This window comes from Citrus sinensis, chromosome 4, assembly GCF_022201045.2.
Source record: "Citrus sinensis cultivar Valencia sweet orange chromosome 4, DVS_A1.0, whole genome shotgun sequence".
NCBI lineage: Eukaryota > Viridiplantae > Streptophyta > Magnoliopsida > Sapindales > Rutaceae > Citrus > Citrus sinensis.
Genome location: NC_068559.1, coordinates 25,235,209 through 25,255,486, shown reverse-complemented (window position 1 = coordinate 25,255,486; position 20,278 = coordinate 25,235,209). Strand labels below are relative to the sequence as shown.

Here is a 20,278-nt window from a genome sequence, read left to right as displayed (position 1 = left end):
AACGTATAGATCTTTCCGAGAATGAATTCAAGAAACAACGGCTTCGATGGGTGACAAAATTAAGATCGTCAGATGTTGAGCATGCTAATTGTAATTAGTCAAAGTAGTCAGCTCGTTTAGGAATATTAACAAATTACAGGTTTTAGAGTCACATGCTAAAAGATCCTTATAAATTAATTTTGTCACAATATGCATGGTCGGTGACTATCTCTAACTAAAGTCTATCGATGGTTCAACGCTGCTAATCAACACGTTTAAGTTCTTACTTTTAACTATATATCGATGTACGTATGTGTCGGTCAATGATTCCAAAAAAGTATGACATGTCACTCCACTAACGGCTGTTGTCTCACAGTCATCCGCTGCATACATTAGAGAATGAATTAGAAGCGCTAAGTCGTATGAGAGTCATGTTAACAGATGTTATGACGTCGGTTATAACGGGGAGTAGATGAAAAGGCACCAGCGAATGTGTTGACGATGAAGGTAAAAATTATTTATTTAAAAGACTAGCGGTCGATTTGCATTTTGCAGTTCTAGGTAGCGTAAATTTGTGTCATTCGGAAACGTTAAAATTTGCTTAAGAATTAAATAAAAATTAATAGGGATTTGTGAGAATTTAGCGTAACGAACCATAGATGGGATTAAGGTGAGGGAACTGAGGATGTTGCTTTACGCATTTGGCATCTAAATTGTGATTTGTTTTTTATTTTGTTTTGTTTGGTTTTTGGGGCCCTTTAACCTCATCGATCTTCGTGTAAAAAAATCCCAGTGAGCGTGCACACGTGCTGGCCCAATGCTTGAGTAATTCTCAAGCCATCCTAACATTCTCTGTCCATTGAATTTTTTATTTATTACCTAAAAAGATTTTTTTAAAAAAAGAGAGAGCAAAAAAAAAATAAAAAATTTAGGACCTTTTAATTTACTTTTTGTACAAGACTCGTGTTTTGTCAAAGTCAAAGACACAAAAGGCCTGTTCAGGGCCTTGTGTGGTCATTTTTATTTTTTATCTACATTTGCGCTTAGAGCTTATCCTCTCAATATATATTTAATTAACTTCAAGGTAATGGAATTTCATGTCCTTCCACTTTAATTTACGTTCAATGAGTTCAAAATAAACCAATCAACATTTCAAAAATTTGTGAAGTTAAAAATGGTTGTGTGTGTGTGTGTGTGTGTGTACACACCGAACCCCACGTTCCCAAACTAGTTTTTGATCATCATATATTTAGTCGTATTAAATTTATCTTTTTTTTTTTAAGAAGTAGAATACGGTGCAATGAGATGGAGATGAGCCGACAGCTTCTGGTAGCTTCTAATTTCCAATAATGGGTAGTGTAGTTTGGAGGGGGTGAAGTTTTTATTGTTCAAACATCAAAGTTAAAAGAGTACTCGTACATAAGATTGCTTAATGCCTGCTAGTTTTGGGACACTGATAACGTGCTTGGTAAGTGAAGTTAACTACAACACAAGCTACACTACTAGCGTGGGTTATTATGGTTCATTTTCTTCAAAACTAATGTCTTATTTAGTGTAACTTTTGAGCAACTCAGTCATAATTTCACTATCTTGGGTTTGTGTTAAAAAAAAAAAGAAAAAAGAAAAAGGAACAAGTTCAAGTACTATTACTAAATCTTATATAATTTGTCATTACAGACTTAGAATAACAATATTAAAGAGATAAGAATTCAGTATTGAGCAGAGTTTTTTATGAGTACTAAATCAATAGTTGTTAGACAAGATGAATAAAAAAATAATTTTTTTTTAAAAAACAATTCTAATCATTGATTCAATGCTCAGCTAAAATTTATCTTAACACCAAATCTTAATTCATATTAAAGATGTGTTAGAAAGTGATTTTATAAATAAAAAGAAAATCATTTATTTAGTATCACTTTTAATAAAAACAATACCATTTTTCAATTGCCAGTTGCTTCTCTAAGAAGTGCCTACCACTTCTCTTAAATGCATTTTTTTATCTTAGAATACGTACCTGTTTATTGAAGTCAAATACATTTAAAAAAAAAAAGGGTCTCTTCGAGTATATGATAGTGTTTTAATTAGATATCAAATGTACCCCCGATTGGATTCTCAACATGTAAACTTGCTTCAATGAAATATTTTAGTTTACTAAATTCCATTAATATTTAATTTGTACCATCAGAACAAAAAAAAATATTTTGTTACCGTTCTCCCAATCGAACCGCACCAAATGGCAGATAAAAACATTAAAATAGTAAATTCTCTATTCTATAATTCATGGTTTAATATATATTAGTCAAACTCTAAAGCTACACAAATTGATTTTGACATAAACCCATTTTCAATGATCATTTGATGCTTGCATGAAACAAAGTACAATGCAGTAAAGTACTGAAATTAATTAATTTGCACTTTTAAATCTTCTCCTTGATGTAACGGGTTCTGAAACTGAAATTACCTCATAGCAGAACCTGTCAAAAATCGCATCATTTTATTAAAATTGTCAAATTCGTGGGAGGTTTCTCTTTGAAAATGGCCTTTGTAGCATAAACCCATCGACACATCATATTAAGAAATTAAAGAAATTAAAGAAATGAAAGAACCGTAGCAATAAATTAATAAAAAAAAGCACAACTTAACCTGAAAACAAATGGCACGTTAGCACGTACTTATTAAAACTCTGCAAATTAATATAAAATTAATTAAAGAAAAGGTGTGACAATTATGTTAATTGATTAATATGTACAGCCATTGCGGCCATTCTGCACAGCCTTGGCTCGTGCATGAATCTCGATAGAAATTGGTGTTCAAAAACGTCATCGTTGAGAGCTCCATTTTATCTAACTTCCTAAGTTCCTGTCGTAGCATTTTCCAGTTGACACAGGATTAATTTAAAACAAATGGTAATCTCTTTCCTTCTAAGAAAACATCGAATGGGATGAGAAACTTCACTCGTTAAACACCAAATCAAAGTCCTCTGTTGATATTACTCGACTTCGAATGATCGATGGCACAAAGCGTACGTATTCACGAATAGTGGAGCTACAACCAAAGGAACGAACCTACTAGCAATTAATCAACCATGTATTAACATATAAAAAGCATCATTTTATTAATAATTGTAACGATAGCAATGATGATGATAATAATTATTATTAATAAGGTTGACTACGATGTAACGTACACAAAATGATGATGGATTGATGGTATGTGGCCGTCCAAAAGACCGACATGTTAATATTCTCTGTAGAGAAATGTCGAAAGGGTATCGGATTAGGTTTATTGGTTTAGCAAGCAATATGCATCATGCCATGTATTAAAAACAAAATCCTGATACTTGGTCGGCATCTAATCTTCTTCAACGTCACCTAATGGCTAATGGGCATTAATCAATCTATCAATCCAAGTTTTCTTGGGCAGTTTTCTTTCTCCTAATTCGCCTTTGTTTTTACATCAAGTAAAAGATAGAAACCCTAATATCTGTCCGAGTGAGAGAAAAATTTTGAACCACGCATTTTGATTGGAGAAAACTCGGATTACCCCACTTGAAAAAAAAAAGAAAATTGGCTATCGATGAGCATGTCTCAGCTTTAGGAAACTCAATCAGGACTTGGTAAGAAAGTAATTGTGAGATAGAATCATAGAATCCCTTTAAAAAAGAACTAAAGGAGCATTTCACCAAGTAATTAACAAAGCCATGGCTGGTTGAGTTTAGGTGTAGTAACTAAACAAATTAATTAATTAAATTGGTGATATTGCTTACGATTCCATGATAAGTACATAATTCTGGTCAGATGGGCTACATTATGCTGTATCTACTCGGGTAGTCGTCATGATTATAATCGAAAGCGAAGGATACAGCGATATAATTAATACTAGTAATTAACTTCTAAATCATGACGTACATTCGATTATTCGAAACTTAATTATCCTTGCCTTTCTGCATATATTGTTTAAACTTTTGAGCTTTGACTTCATCTTCTTCTTAAACTTCTGTCACCTCAAAGATATAAGTATGTGACACGCGTTATTTTATAATTACAATTTATATAAATAATTTTAAAAATAAATGCTCAGTTAGTCTTGATATTTTGACCTGAATATTTCTTTATTTTTTTATTTTAAAAAATACTTCAAAATACTCACGTAGTTTAATATATTACATTCTTATCCTTACTTTTTTTCTTATTATAATTATACCATTCCAACAATATTCTTGACATTATTTGATTTATCTATAAAATATTTAATTAGTAAATTAACTAATAACTATCAGTGTGAAAGAACTAGTATTTTTTATACCTTTACATCAAATTTACTAATAATTATTTATAAATAAATTAATGTCAGCCAACTTAAAACAGTCTCTAATATCCTTACAATAATCTTGCTACTAATTATTTTTTACTAAATTAATTTTAAAAGTGAAATAACTTATAAAAGTTTGTGTGAATTTTTATGTCACTTTTAAAATTAATTTGATAAATCATCTTTTTTTTTGTTGATTAATATCCCCAAGAATATTGTTGCAAAACTATTATTGTAAAAATAAAAAAAGGGGAGGTTTTTTTTTTTTTTAATATATACACCGAACGGATACTTAACTAAAAATATATGAAGGAAACGAGCATTTACCCCGAATTTAGGTAAACAAAATGTAAACAAGTTGTTTATTTCTGTTGAATACTACAAACATTTAATTATTACTTTTCTTTATTTGTCAATTTCAATCCTTTTTCACTATGATGAAACGTTTCCTCATACATCACGTTGGTGGATAGAATCATGGAGTCAACCGAAGAAAATTCATATGATTATACATTTTTCAACTTTTAATTAGACGGGACACCATCGGCTGCTAGCTTCTTGTACAAGAAAGGGTGTTCAATGTTGATGTTTCTCTCTATGATTTGATTTTTATCAAAGGCTCCTAAAGTGTCCCAAATGTTTTGATAATTACATATCAAATTCTCTCTATGACTTGATTTTTATCAAAGGCTCCTAAAGTGTCCCAAATGTTTTGATAATTACATATCAAAACGGTAATGGACTAACGGTGGTCTGTATTAAAAAAAAAAAAAGTGGCGATGGAGCTTTTTCATGTCACTGTTTGTTCAGAAAGATGTTGATATGTGAGCAAGAATTGCTATTCCAAGATTGCGCCTGTAAACATTGATGGTATCTTTAATCTATTGAAGTATTAGGGCTATTGACCCTACAAAGTTAGGTGACTGTGATGCCTCTAATTAGGGCTAGCTGCAACAATTTTGCCCATGTTCACTGTCCCTCCAAAATGAAGATTAATTGATATGCCAACAATAATAGGCTAAATGCAACAATTTTGCCCATTTTCACTGTCCCTCCAAATATAAGATTAATTGATATGCCAGCATTCCCAGTTTTAGCAGATTTAGCAATCTACTCATCATCTGCTAGATTTGCCACTAATGGGTCATGGCAATTTTACACATCAAATCAAAATGCTAAATTATGTGCAATAAACCTACCAGCATGTGGCGATATAATGAGTAGTACGAACACTAAATTTATGAACAGCACAATAATACAAATTTGGGGCCAAGAAACATATGCAGAATCCGACACGATAATCTTACTTTTTGAGGTTCGCCAAAGTTGTTACAGTCATTATAACAACCCAAATGTTGCATTATTTAGTACTTTCAGAACTCAATATGCATAAAAGGAGGCTCACAAGTCAATGATGCCGAGGACTGCGTCTTCGCTTGTTGACTCCGCAACAGAAGAAAAATAGAAAAAGGACCATAACAAGAAAAAGAAAATCGTTTGATGATGATGATTTCATTGAACCCACTTTCCTTTGTATTAGGTTTTTGAAAAGTTATAATTTCGAATGCTGGCTTTGTGTGTGTGTTATAATTCTCGTGTAGACATAATTAGCAGGCTGTTTCTGTGATATAATTCTCATAAGGCATAATTACAGTACTAATTAGCAAGCACATGCCAGCTGAGTGAAAAAGTAGAACAGGGATCCAAGGCTTTCAAGTTTATCATCACTTGCAAATTAAAAAGATTGCCAAATCCTATTAACCATGCTCTGATTTTGTTGATAGACCTGAAACATTCACTAATTACACCTTGGTTGCAAATGCTAACAACCATTAATTAATTTGTTCCCTTAGTTATCTAAACTTCGGCTTGATGCAGTGGTTAAAACAGATCCATTTGCAAAGTGTGTAGCCAATTATTTGTGACAATATTGCTGGTAATGCTTACCAAACTGGATCTTGCGGTCGGTTCTTTACCGTGTAGAGGAAACTGTAGATGATTATGTATCTAAGAAAAACTGAATATATAAATCTTGTTTTGCTTGCAACTGGAAAACATAATTATGACCCTCTAAAATCATTTTCACCACCATTAGCAGGACATATGTGTATATACATATACACATCATGAACTGTTTGCTACGAAACAAACATTATGTTTAAATATAAACCTCGTAAACTTGTATAATAAGGAATAAGAATCAAGCCCTGGATTCATTTGGGTTTCAAAATTTCAAGCTTCAACCAGTTTTACTATCCAATTTACAAAAAATGGGAGAATGAGATGATTTTTCTAAAAATAGATATTCAAAGCTTTGGACTTGGTTACAAGAACACACGTGTTGGTTTTTTTTTTTTTGTTTTTTTTTTCCCTTGAGAATCTGCTAGGGCAAGTGGGTGGAATAAAGACATAAGAGTTTGTGGTAGTGGGCCTCTACTTTATCAACTTCAAAGTCATGCAAATGGGGGTTATGATTTTGCCTCACAAATCAAGATAAGAACTAAGTTGTGGCTTCCAGTTTGTTTTTTTTTTTTTTTTTTAAGTTTTTCTTTTTTCCCCTCTCTTTTGCATTTTCCTTACCAAACAAAGAGTAGGGGTCCAAGGAAAAATTTAAATATATAAGAAACGATTCACGTCTTCCATTTTATGAGAATCAAAATGAGAATGACCCTTTAAGATCTGTTTTCTTTCTCCCACAGAGAATACAAGGCAGATTCATAATTTTTCGCTCAATTCAGCCCGGATAAACTAAATGGGCTGGGCTTGAGCCACATTCAATTCCAGGTGCACAAGCCTGATCTGTGTCGGTGGCCGGCTGTAAAAGTCGTGTGGGCTGACACGAATCCAGTTTGAAGAAATATGCATTTCAAAAAACAAAAAAAAAGCTAGGTCAATTTTATCTTTCTGTTGCAATATACATGCGTATTTGAATAATAATCAATCACAACTCTATACACAAAATCGACACAAATCTCATCTCAATCTAAATCATTTAGCTGTGAAATAACATAAATAAGAGTAATTGCGTGTAATTAAAATATGTGACAGAGCTGGGTTAGCCACAGGGTCCCTAGCCGATATTTTTTATGCATGGGGCACAATGAACTTACAATCTGAACCACCAACTCGAGATTTTTTTTTTTTTTGAGAAGAACTCGAGATTAATCCAAGTAACCAGGAAAATTCGAGGTAGAGGAGCAGGATATCAGATTCTGCATGCCACATGGCATCACATAAGCCAGTTAGAGATCCACTCTTCTATCCTTAAAGATAAGCCCCGGCATCCATTAACATTAACAAGTTTTTGTATCTTCTGTTCACTGCCAATTGTATTCTACTTTACACGCACACAAACGCCAGTCATAATTTTGCTGAAAGCCTTTGCCTGGTAGTAAAAATGGCTTCCGTTTGTGCTTCCCCTGCCGTTGCAGCCATCTCATCCCCCAGGCAAGTTCTCTTAACACACCCATTAATTGATTTTCACATAGTTTAAGTGCGTGATTATTTAGTTAATTAAAGTGATATTGCAGTTCTCAGAAGAGTAGATCAGTTGCGGGAGCAACAAAGGCTTCTTTCCTTGGTGGGAAGAAGCTGAAATTGAGAAAAAACGGAGCAACAGCGGGAACACGATCGGTTTCAGTGAGTGCGGCTGCAGCTGATCCTAACAGGCCTCTCTGGTTCCCAGGCAGCACTCCTCCTGAATGGCTCGATGGTAGCCTCCCCGGAGACTTCGGCTTCGATCCTCTTGGTCTTGGTAAGATAAATGTAGAAAACTAATCGTACGTCTCAAGTACGTGCACATTGTTAATTAGTTTGTTATCCACAGGATCTGATCCTGAGACGCTGAGATGGAACGTGCAATCAGAAATTGTGCACTGCAGATGGGCAATGTTAGGAGCTGCAGGAATTTTCATTCCGGAATTGTTAACAAAACTTGGAATCCTCAACACTCCATCCTGGTACACAGCTGGGGAGCTAGAGTACTTCACAGACACCACCACCCTGTTCATTGTTGAGATGATATTCATAGGCTGGGCAGAGGGCAGACGGTGGGCCGACATTATAAAGCCAGGCTGTGTGAACACTGACCCGATCTTCCCCAACAACAAGCTCACCGGCACCGATGTTGGGTACCCAGGTGGGCTTTGGTTTGACCCACTTGGCTGGGGATCCGGTTCGCCCGAGAAGGTAAAGGAGCTGAGGACTAAGGAGATCAAGAATGGAAGATTGGCTATGTTGGCTGTGATGGGTGCTTGGTTCCAGCACATTTACACCGGCACCGGCCCCATTGACAATCTCATTGCTCACCTTGCTGATCCTGGTCATGCCACCGTTTTTGCTGTAAGTTAATTACAGCACCTAGCACTCTACTCATTGTATGTATCCAATTAAGTGTTAATTATATTTATTTACTAATTGGCGATGATGCTTTGTGGTTAATTTGATTCAGGCCTTCACCCCCAAGTGAGATGATGACGAACAAAGGGAGAGAAATTTGGGCCAAGTGGAAGCTTGAGATCAAAGGAATTGGTGTTTCTCTTAGGGAAAGGTTGTATGATTAGAACTTGTATTAATTGCCTCTATCTATGTACAAAGACTTGTGTGATCACTTAGATGCCATGAATATAAAAAATATTCAGGTGGAAACGAAACTTGTCTATAAATTAAAACTTAAATACACCATAAATTTTCGAATATCAAAAGCACACGAGAGACGACTAATTGCTGCAGGGTAAAAAAGTCTTTTCAAATTGTGTTTAGTAAATCACTCCAGAATCGCAAGATCATCTTCAATTACAAGAATAGAATTGGTTTGATCAATATTTGTCCCATTAATGGTGTTGAAGATTTCTTTTTGAGATAAACTAAAAGGATGGTTAATTGTCGATCGTCATTGAAGAAACACTTCATCTTGATGAACGATCGGCAAGTCAATTAATTCGCTTTGATTAGTTGTTTTAACCCTTCAAACAAAAGTTGCATTGGCGATAGATAATACGTATTTTCAGGTCATAGAAAATAGCTTTAACAATCTCTAAAGAAAATGTGACCCCGGCAAAAGATGATATATTTTAGGCCCCGAAACAGTAGCATTGAAAACTAAAACATCAATTATATGCTTACTACACGTTGTATTACAGTTAGCCCACCATCATTACAGAACAAAAAAATTTCACTATAATACTGAAGAAAATTTTGTCATAATTTTATCTCTTATGAGCTTTATACTAACTAATTGTTATACATATATCATTATTCAAACTAAAAAGGCTTGTTCATATCTGTTTGCGGCTGATTTTGGGTCAATGAATAAAAAACCACAAAACCAACCCAAGAGCAATAAATTTATATTTTTGTCGGGGAGCAGGGTACCTCACTTGTTCGGCACGTGCGGGCTGTTTGGGTTTTTTGTGGAGTGGAGGAGGATTGAGATGACGGAGGATATGGAGGGGGTCTGACTTTAGGTGCAGAGGGCTGGTGAAACTCGCCTTAAACCTGCGAAACAACCAAACAAAAGTCAGAGGTGGAGCCGGGGGTGGCCGGCGACCACACTCCGACGCTCAAGTCAGAGTTGGGTTATCTCAGGTTAGAGAGCTTGCAAGCTCTCGGTAATGGAGATTTTGAGGTTGAAGAAACCCTCGTTTCTTTTTGTGGTGAGTGTGTTCACTTCCTCGATAAAAATCAAACCTGAGTATTTATATGGTGTACCCCAATCGCCGTGCCACCTGGCGCTATTTTAGTGGCGTTCCCTGCTGTCATGTCAGGAATATTCTTATTTTCATGCGTATGGCGGCTTAGACGTTTCAAAAATATCAGTGGAGAGCAAGTTTGTGCCGTATTCACGTGCTGAGCGTAGTGGAGTGGTCCCGCGTACCTCTGCAATTCCGTTGTAATTTTGTAGGTGTAGCAGGAAAAAGCTGGTGGTCCCAACTGTCACAATATCACACTTTTGGCGGATTTGCTGTCGTGACAGGCGGCTGTCTCGTCTTTTGCGGCGCAAGATTTCCTTATTTTTCAACATGCATCAAACCGATCTTTTTGCGATTCAGGGCCCACATATCCCTTCACATATTTACGAAGATTTTTATATCCTTTCATGGTGTACCCGAGGTACCCCCGGAGTCCTTAGGGTAGCCGGGATACCTAGAGTATCCGAGGTACCCAAGGTACCCGAGACAAATTAATCTCTTAAATATCGACACGTGGCGCTTCATTATTGGTCTCATATTTCCTTCCCAAACAACATCCCCCTAGTTTCTTTGTGGCGAATGTAATTGAGGCACAAGAAACTCTTGGAGGAACTGTGTGTAACACGTGGCGATATTTACACACTGAACTAATGCATGTCTTCTTGGAGGAACATCCCCCTGGTTTTTTTTTTTTTTTTTTTTTAACGATGGGAACGAACAGTTGTCTTCATATCTCCCTCTCCTTTTCTTGGGAAGTGGCAGCCGTCTGACAAGCAGTTTGAATTTTAAAAAAAATCAAACTCACGCAAACATCCCTGATCTTCTTTTCGTGCAGAGTGCACTGTCAGGTTTAATTAACACCCCTGATGTAAATGTCAATCTCTTGTTGTTTATTTTGAAAATCCCAACATAATCTCCCAACAAATTTAATTACTCACAGTGGCTTCTTGCTTGCTCTGGCTTTTAAAATTCAAAAACTAGCCAAATCATTTCAACCTCCAGCCTCACATATTTTTTTTTTATATATAAATCACTGACTGCACGTTTTTATTTTCCCTTTATTCTACAATCCCCAAACACTTTTCATTTTCTTCTCCAAACTCCAACGCCACCCCATCTCCACTTTTTCTTCTTTATTCTACTTTTTCTTCTTGTCCTTTCGTCTTCCATCTCCTTTTTTCTCTTTTTTTTTTTTTTAGTCGGCCTTGGCTCCCGTGATTTCCAGTGGTGGCGTGACGACGGCGTTCGACTGGTGGTGCAGTGATCTCCTTGTGGTAAGCCATCTTCTCCCTCCATTTTGCTTATTCGTTTCTTCCAGTGGCCTCTTCTTCTTCTTCTCTCTTTTTTTTTTTAATCCATGCTCCTCTCTTTTTGTTTTCTTTTAAATCATCCTGGAGGCTTTTTTTTTTTTTTTGCCTTCCTCTCCTTTGCTTTTTTTTTTAATCTCCAAACTTCTCCTCTTTTTTTTTGTACGTCCAAGCTCCTTCCCTCTTTTTTTTTTTTTTACTTCCTCTTCTTTACCCCCCCTTTTTTTTTTATCTCCAGGCTTCTCCTTTTTTTTTTTCTTTGACTTTCTCTTTTTTTTTTATATCTCCAGACTTCTCTCTTTTTTTTTTTTTTTACGTCCAAGCTTCTTTTTTTTTTTATATCTCCAGATTTCTCCTTTTTTTTTTGTACGTCCAAGCTTCTGCTTTGCTTTTTTTTTTTTTTGACTTCCTCTCTCTTTTTTTTTGTTGGATAGGTATGGACCCTTTTGGCGAAGATTTTGACGCCTTCTTCAGTCGCATGAGCGGCAGCTCCTCCGGTACCTTGGGTACCTCCGCAAAAGGTGACCGACCTCCCGTCGTTCCAGGCGGCAAAGGCAAATTGCCAGTCTCCTCTCTTGGGGGTTCTCGGGGTACCCCAGCTACCCATAAGAGAAAGCTTGGCTCTCTTTTCTCGGCTCCTGGAGACCTTATGGAGGGCGAGCTGGATCCGGTGGCTAACAAGCGGATATCGCACCTGACTGATTGCTTCCTTCATTCCTCTGAGAGTATTTCCACAGACATGGCAATAGAGATGGATAAATTAGATTTAAATGAGCGCTATAGCCGAGCGCTCAAAGTTTGTCATGACGTAAGTGCCTCTCACTCTTTTCTTTTCCTCTTCCTTTTTTTTATCGTCCTGACTCCCTTTTATTTTCTTTATTATTATTTGTGTAGGCGGCTTTCTACCTTAGCCACGGTCTCCGAGACCTTAGTGGCATCTCGGCTGCACAGACCGAGGTAAAGAGGCTGCGAGGTGAGGTTAGGCTCGGCCAGTCTCGGGAAGAGAAGCTAGGAGAGGAGGTCAGGGCTTTGCAAAGGCGCTTGGATGACCACGCCCGTGAGAACAGTTGATTGTCTAGGAAGTTGGAAGAGGTGGAATCTAAGCACGGCGAGCTACTATCTCGCCAACCGGAGATGATGGACAAGGCCTTCACTCTTATCATGACTGAGGTTTGGAGCGTCGAGCCTGAGTTGGTGGTACCCCGGGTGGAGAAATGGGTGGACAAGTCGGCCATCCTGAAAGTGATAGAGGATAAAAGGGCTACCCAAGCTCCACCATCCTATAGCCCGCAGCAATCTTCGGGGGTACCCCAGGTTCCCCAGGCACCCCAGGCGGATCTCCCTTCGGCTAGCGTTGTTCCTGCAGATAGTAGCTTTTTGGCCGCGAGTGTTCTTATTGACGCCCCCGTTGAGGGGAACGGTGGGGAGGATGTCCCCCCTTCTTCTTGACCTTACTTGCTATTTACAGCTTTATCTCGAGATGTCTCAGTAACTTTCTTCCTTCGCTTCTGTACCTTTGTAGTATGATATCATCCTTTTGATGTATTGGGATACTTGTCTTTTGGAAGGTTGCCTCAGCAATCTTGCTACTTATTCGTATTAAACTTTTGCAATAGACTTTATTCGGCTTACCATTGAATTCCTTGCTTTATGATTGATTTGTGTAGACTCGTGGGGGTTCCTCGGGTACCCCAGGTACCCCCCTGATGTATTTTTGGCGCTTGCATGGTGATTTCCGTAGATGTGCTCACTGCTCGTCTTAATAAAGATTATGACGTATCTCAAAATAATTTAATAATTTGCACATTATCATAAGATAAAAGAAAATTCATATTTGGCGCAACTAGGATTAAATAAAGATTATGGCGTATCTCAAATAAACTTGTGGAGTTTCTAGGGTGTCCCGGGTACCTTTTTTTTGTTTTTTTTTCGGGGACCTTCTTGGCCCTCTTTCTTGCAGAAATGGTCAAAAACATGCTTGTTTTGTCGTCCGCTTCTAGTTAACATTTAATAAAATAATGCGAATAGAGGGGCATGCTTGCCTACCTTGTTTCGTTTATCTATTCTTTACTTGGCTCAAGCAAAAGAATGGAGGTGTGGGCGTGTGCATACCTTAACGGAACCTCATGGCGCTAGGGTATGCTGGTTTACCTCGCCCTCGGGCCTTCTCTGACCCTCCCTCTTTAAATTTGTTGTATTATTTCTTATTGGCGTTGACCTCGAATAGATCTTCACGATCGAATCGAGTCAGATACCTCAGGTTCCCCTAATTATCTTGAAATGGAGCAATTATAGCTGAATAAGACATGGCGTAATAAGAGAGAGTCACATTAATGGCGAAAATTTAACCATAATCACATTCGGTAATCAAAAGGAGAACATTACATAAGACTGACTCATTGTCCAAATGAGAATAGGAAACCATCTAGATATCCACTCTTTAGGACTTAGGGAATTAAAAATTTCACTTGCACATGTGGGGTACCCTAAGTACCTTTCATGGCTTTACCACATTGCACACATAGTAAAGAAAATAAGAGATAGATAAAGTGAACGATAAGGTTTAAGACACTGTCCTTATGTTAGTAGTACTTTCTCAGCATTGCGACATTCCAGGGATGCTTGACGATTGTTCCATCCATGTGGTGTAGTCTGTATGCCCCTGAACCTACCGGCTTGTCTATGCGATATGAGCCTTCCTAATTGGCTCCGAAAGAGCCCTCCGAGGGTACCCGGGTATTCTGAGTTACCCTTCGTAGGACTAAATCCCCTTTCTTGAATGATCTGGGGCGTACTCTCTTGTCATATAAATCTGAAACGCGGTGCTGGTATATTGCAACCTTCAATTCTGCTTTAGTCCTTTTTTCTTCAACAAAATCAAGATTGGACGCAATCAAAAAGCCATTCTCGGCTTCATCGAAATATGCGGTTCTGTGAGAGGGTATCCCGATTTCAGCTGGAATGACTGCATCAGTCCCGAAAGCCAGAGAAAATGGGGTTTCCCCAGTTGAAACATTCTGAGTTGTCCGATAGGCCCAAAGAACGCCGGGTAACTCGTCTACCCAAGCTCCCTTTCTTTCCTCCAGCCTCTTCTTTAGGATATGCTTGATAATTTTGTTGATGGCTTCCACTTGTCCATTAGATTGTGGGTGAGTTGGAGAAGCAAATCGGTTGGCTGTCCCAAGCTCCGAGCAAAAATTCTGAAATTTGTCGTTATCGAATTGCTTCTCGTTGTCGCTGACAATTGCATTAGGGATACCATATCTGCATATGAGGTTCCTCCAAACAAAATCAGTGGTTTTTCTCTCTGTAATGCTTGCCAACGGCTCTGCTTCTACCCACTTTGTGAAATAGTCAACGGCTACAATTGCATACTTAGCTTGTCCTCTACCAGTTGGTAGTGGACCAATGAGATCTATGCCCCAAACAGCAAATGGCCACGGAGAAGACATGACAGTTAACTTTTCTGGTGGAAGGTGGGGTACCTTGGCAAATCTCCAGCACTTGTCACAACTCTTGACCATGTTTTTGGCATCCTCCCGCATCGTAGGCCAATAAAATCCTTGACGAAGGGCCTTCTGTGCCAATGATTGTGCTCCATAGTGGTTACCGCATATCCCTTCGTGTATCTCTCTCATGACATATTCGGCATGTTCATTTCCCAAGCATTTTAAGTAAGGGAGGGTAAACCCTCTTCTGAATAAGGTATCCTCGATGAGACAATATCGAGCAGCTTTGTACTTTAGCTTCCTTGCTTCATTCTTGTTTGAGGGCAGATCCCCACTTCTGAGGTATCCTATGATTGGTTGCATCCAGGGTACCCCAGCAGTTATTGACCCTATTTCTTCTGGCTCAAGTAGATTAACACTGGGTGTAGGTACGTACTCAGCAGTGATTGGACCAACTGACTGAGTTGCACCGAAGGAAGCCATTTTGGCAAGGTTGTCAGCTTCGCAATTTTCTAATCGTGGAACTCTTTCCACTTTGACCTCAGCAAATTGAGATATTAATTCTCTTGTTCTCCCGAGGTACCCCTTCATATTTTCTTCCTTAGCCTGATATTCTGAGTTGATCTGACCGACCACTAATTGAGAGTCACTCTTGATGTGGACTCTTTTTGCGCCCAAGGCCTTCGACATCCTTAGCCCCGCTATCATAGCTTCATACTCGGCTTCGTTGTTTGAGGCATTGAACCCGAATTGCAAGGCATAACATAGCTTCACCTTATCCGGATCGATGATTATTACTCCCGCACCGCTTCCGTACGAGTTGGAGGAACCATCCACATAAATTTCCCAGACATGCTCTTCTTCAATAGCTGATGTAGTTTCGCCCGGGTACCCCGGGATCTCCTCACCCTCGGAGTCATTGGCGAATTCTGCAATGAAATCGGCGATGGCTTGGGCTTTAATAGCTGAGCGTGGCTTGAAGATGATGTCGAACTCACTCAATTCAAGAGACCAGCGAAGAAGTCTTCCAGACATGTCTAACTTCTGGAGGATTTGTCGAAGGGGAAGGTTTGTTACAACGGCAATGGTGTGGGCCTGAAAATACGGCCAGAGTTTCCTCGCAGAGATTACCAAAGCCAAAACCAGCTTTTTTGTGGTGGGGTACCTCTTTTTCGCATCCACCATTGCCCTACTAGTGTAGTAAATAGGCCGTTGCACCCCGTCTTCATCTTCTCTAAGCAACACCGAGCTAGTGGCGTGCTCTGAAACAGCGAGATACAACAGAAGCACTTCTCCATGCTTAGGCTTGGCGAGCAATGGTGAATTAACGAGGTACTCCTTTAGCTTCTGAAAAGCCTTTTCGCACTCGGCAGTCCATTGGAGCTTCTTTCCCGCTTTCAAAGCTTTAAAAAATGGCTTGCACATGTCAGTGGCCTTGGAGATGAAACGACTCAAGGCGGCTATCCGGCCAGCTAAGCTCTGGACTTCCTTAATGGTACTTGGTGACTTCATCCCAAGAACCGCCTGGATTTTGTCGGGATTAGCCTCAATTCCCCGCTGTTGTACCATAAATCCAAGGAATTTACCCGAAGTCACCCCGAATGCACATTTCTCAGGATTTAGGCGCATCTGATGCTTTCTCAAAATATTGAAGGTATCTCTGAGGTGCCCCGAGTGATCACTGGTGTACATCGACTTTGTTATCATATCATCGATGTACACCTCCATGGTACGACCGATTTGCTGTTTGAAGACCTTATTCACCAAACGCTGATAGGTGGCGCCCGCATTCTTCAAGCCAAAAGGCATAACCTTGTAGCAGTATAACCCACAGTTGGTGATGAATGCCGTTTTATCTTGATCAGGCTCGTACATTGGAATTTGGTTGTACCCAGAGAAAGCATCTATGAAACTAAGCATCTCGTGCCCAGCAGTAGCATCGACCAGCTGGTCTACCCGGGGAAGCGGGAAGCTATCCTTAGGGCAAGACTTGTTTAAATCCGTGAAATCTACACACATGCGCCATTTCCCGTTAGACTTCTTAACCAATACAACATTTGAGACCCAATCGGGGTACACCGCCTCCCTAATAAACCCCGTTGCTAGCAATCGGTCCACTTCTTGTTCAATGGCGTCATAGCGTTCCTGGTTGAAAGCTCGACGTTTTTGCTTGACAGGCCTATGATGTGGATCGACATTGAGCTTGTGACAGGCGATAGAAGGCGGGATACCCGGCATGTCCGCGTGAGACCAAGCGAACACATCTAAGTTTTTCCTTAAGAACTCAATAAGCTGCTCTCGGTATTGGTCAGAGAGGTTGGAGCCTACCTTGACCATCTTGGTTGGGTCCTTATTGTAGATCAAAACAGACACAAGATCCTCAGCCGGTGTTCCTCACTTTTCATCTTTCGGTACCCGGGGATCCAAGGGTACCTCGACTTCTCCCATTGATGATGAATTGGGACTTTGGGGCACCAGTGGTGCCCTGGGAGCTACCACGTCCACTTCCATTGGCCCAGCTTCATACGGCGCTTGGGGTACCTGGGAGTTCGTGGACCGTTGAGTTTTCTTACGTGCAATTCTCCGGCGTCTAGCCAGTGCCCGCTTGGATAGGCTGGTAAATGAACTTGTACTGACGGGGTACCCCTCCAGGAACATATTGGTGGCGATTTGGTAGCTCACTTTCGATGCGACCGAGTAGCATCCTCGAGCCGATTGTTGATCCCCTTTGATCGTGATAATTTCTCCAGCGGTTAGAATCTTCATGGCGAGGTAATGCATGGAGATTGCTGCCTTAGTTGTTGCTAAGAATGGTCTTCCCAAGATGATATTATAGGCACCTGGGTGATCCACAATAAGAAAATCAATCATATGAACAACACGGTGAGGTACCTTACCAAGTGTAACGGGCAGCGTAATGATGCCCTTTGGGATAACCATATCGCTGGCGAACCCAATAAGAGGTGTAGCACATGGGGTGATCTTTGGCGATTCAATGAATAGTTGATCCAAGGCGCTTTTGAAAATGATATCAACGGAGCTGCCGGTGTCTACAAGAGTTCTTGCTACTTTACCAGTAGCAACCTTCAACGTTATTACTAAGGCGTCGTCATGGGGGTACGAGACATCTTTAGCATCTTGCTCTGTGAAAAGGATGGATGGGGGATGGTGGGGTACCCCAGGTACCCTATGTTGATTTTGACAAGCGAAGTTCACTTCTTTTCCAGGGCGATCCAAAATTGGTGGCTTGCTGTAACGTTTGATGGCCCGTCTAGATTCCCCAGCGAGAGTAGGACCCCCTGCTATCATTCGAACATACACGCCTTTCTTAGACCCCTGGGGTATCTCGGCTTCGGGATGAGGGTTAGCAACTTGTTTACCCTTATCTTGCTCCGAGAACTTCCTTGCCTCACGCATATCAGCCACAAATTCCTTGAGATACCCACTCAGAATCAATGACTCAATTTCTTCCCTCAAGTGAAAGCATTCGGCGGTGCTATGGCCGAAATCTTCGTGAAACTCACAATACTTCAAGCTATGCTTCATATTGGGGTATTTTCGAATTGGCTTAGATGGGCGAAGCATCCCTGTATCCCTAATATGGTAAAATATTTGTTCTGGAGATTGATTCAAATGGTGGAAAGAGTCATATCTGGATTTTTGTGGTGCTTCTCGTTGTTCTGGCGGTAGCGGTGGGCTATGTACTCGGGGTGCTCGGAAGGGTACCTGAGGTACCCGGGGTACACCAGGGATATTCAGTCCTCTCCCACGTGGGGTTGGACGAGGTGGGCTGTGTACCCAGGGTGCTCGAGAGGGTACCTGAGGTACATCGGCTCTCTTGGGTTTCTCCTTGTTTCTCACAACTTCGACTCTGTCTTCCTCTCGCTTTAGGTTACACTTATCATCCATTTCTATTTGTTGCAGGGCTCGAGAACGAGCTTCCCCATATGAAAGAGGGCGGTGTTTTTGAAATGACCGCCATAACTTCCCCAAACGCAAATTCTTTTCAAAATGAGTGAGAGTATGTTGGTGACCAAATGTACCGATACGCAACACCTCTTGGTGGAAGCGGGTTACGTACTCGGCTAAAGACTCCGAATCCCCTTGCTTGATGAAAGCAAGCTTGGAGGATGTTATGTCTTGGGTGGATGCATAACCAAACTCATGAACAAAATCTTTTAGGAGCTGGTCTAGGGAGGATACACTACCTGCCTTCAACGATCGGAACCATGACTTGGCTGGTCCGGTGAGGGTATGCGGGAACATCCGGCACATAGCATTGTCGCCCACTCCTTTAATCATCATCTGGTCACGATATAACTCAGCATGTTCCACGGGATCTGAGGTACCCGAGTATTGTTGTATTTGAGGCATGGTGAACGCTTCCGGGAGAACCGCTGTCCGAATCTCCATGGTGAATGGCGAGTTATGCACTGCTGGCGCTAGAGCATTGGTGGGGTTTTGTTTTTCAGAAAGGAGCTTCACTTGAGCTTCGAGGTACTCCATTTTTTCCAGGAACTCGCGGGGTACCCCAGGTGCACCTGAGGAGGCCGCTGTTGTCTGGGAAGCTCTTTTGGCGTTCAACTTGTACCGGAGATCTTCATGGGCTTTTTGTTTGCGTTTGGTACCCTGGCTACTGCGGGAATAACAAGAGGCAGTGGAGCGTTCTTCCCGGGAGCCGGCGGCTTGAAACCTTGAACGGGTGCCCGATGGCCCATGCTTTGGTCTACTTCCCTCCGGTATTTCAGATCTTGGTATGATCTGTTTCTCACAGCGTGGAGGCGGGACATCTTGAGTTACCGGAGAAGTGGCTGCTTCGGGTACCCGAGATCCTACTGCTCTGAGAATCGCATGAGCTAAATCCTCAAAGTGTTTATGAGTAATGGGCTCCTCGTCGGGTTGAATACCAGCTGATTGCTTAACTGATTTGCCTTTCTCTAGGCGGGATGCCCTCCTTGTCGAGTCACCCCTCTCATCACCGCCGTGGTCCTCTGCTCTATCATGACCTAACATTTGGTTATCAGTGGGTACGTCGGGTGCCATGGCTGTGCAAGCACACGTACTGACAAGCTTAGCACTGTGTGGAAGCTTTTTGCTCGTGTCCCCACAGACGGCGCCAATTGTTTGCGGCTGATTTTGGGTCAATGAATAAAAAACCACAAAACCAACCCAAGAGCAATAAATTTATATTTTTGTCGGGGAGCAGGGTACCTCGCTTGTTCGGCACGTGCGGGCTGTTTGGGCTTTTTGTAGAGTGGAGGAGGATTGAGATGACGGAGGATATGGAGGGGGTCTGACTTTAGGTGCAGAGGGCTGGTGAAACTCGCCTTAAACCTGCGAAACAACCAAACAAAAGTCAGAGGTGGAGCCGGGGGTGGCCGGCGACCACACTCTGACGCTCAAGTCAGAGTTGGGTTATCTCAGGTTAGAGAGCTTGCAAGCTCTCGGTAATGGAGATTTTGAGGTTGAAGAAACCCTCGTTTCTTTTTATGGTGAGTGTGTTCACTTCCTTGATAAAAATCAAACCTGAGTATTTATATGG

General features: G+C 40.5%; 2 protein-coding genes across 3 annotated transcripts; both read left to right on the top strand.

The window, feature by feature from the left end:
• Nucleotides 1-7,495: 7,495 nt before the first annotated feature.
• LOC102608150 (chlorophyll a-b binding protein, chloroplastic) lies at nucleotides 7,496-8,942 on the top strand. The gene is made up of 4 exons (XM_006484037.2): nucleotides 7,496-7,737; nucleotides 7,821-8,044; nucleotides 8,117-8,631; nucleotides 8,741-8,942. Exons 1-4 carry the CDS (start codon nucleotides 7,688-7,690, stop codon nucleotides 8,756-8,758), a joined length of 807 nt encoding a protein of 268 aa, XP_006484100.1. The 5' UTR covers nucleotides 7,496-7,687; the 3' UTR covers nucleotides 8,759-8,942.
• A 424-nt stretch (nucleotides 8,943-9,366) lies between these two features.
• LOC102608442 (uncharacterized) lies at nucleotides 9,367-12,936 on the top strand. 2 transcript variants are annotated; one of them, XM_052440088.1, is made up of 3 exons: nucleotides 9,367-11,254; nucleotides 11,722-12,095; nucleotides 12,182-12,936. In XM_052440088.1, the coding sequence occupies exons 2-3, from the start codon at nucleotides 11,724-11,726 to the stop codon at nucleotides 12,356-12,358; spliced, it is 549 nt and encodes a 182-aa protein (XP_052296048.1). In that variant the 5' UTR covers nucleotides 9,367-11,254; nucleotides 11,722-11,723; the 3' UTR covers nucleotides 12,359-12,936. The 2 variants fall into 2 exon arrangements, with proteins under 2 accessions (XP_052296048.1, XP_052296047.1); XM_052440087.1 differs by lacking the exon at nucleotides 9,367-11,254 and having other exon boundaries at nucleotides 11,649-12,095.
• Nucleotides 12,937-20,278: the final 7,342 nt, after the last annotated feature.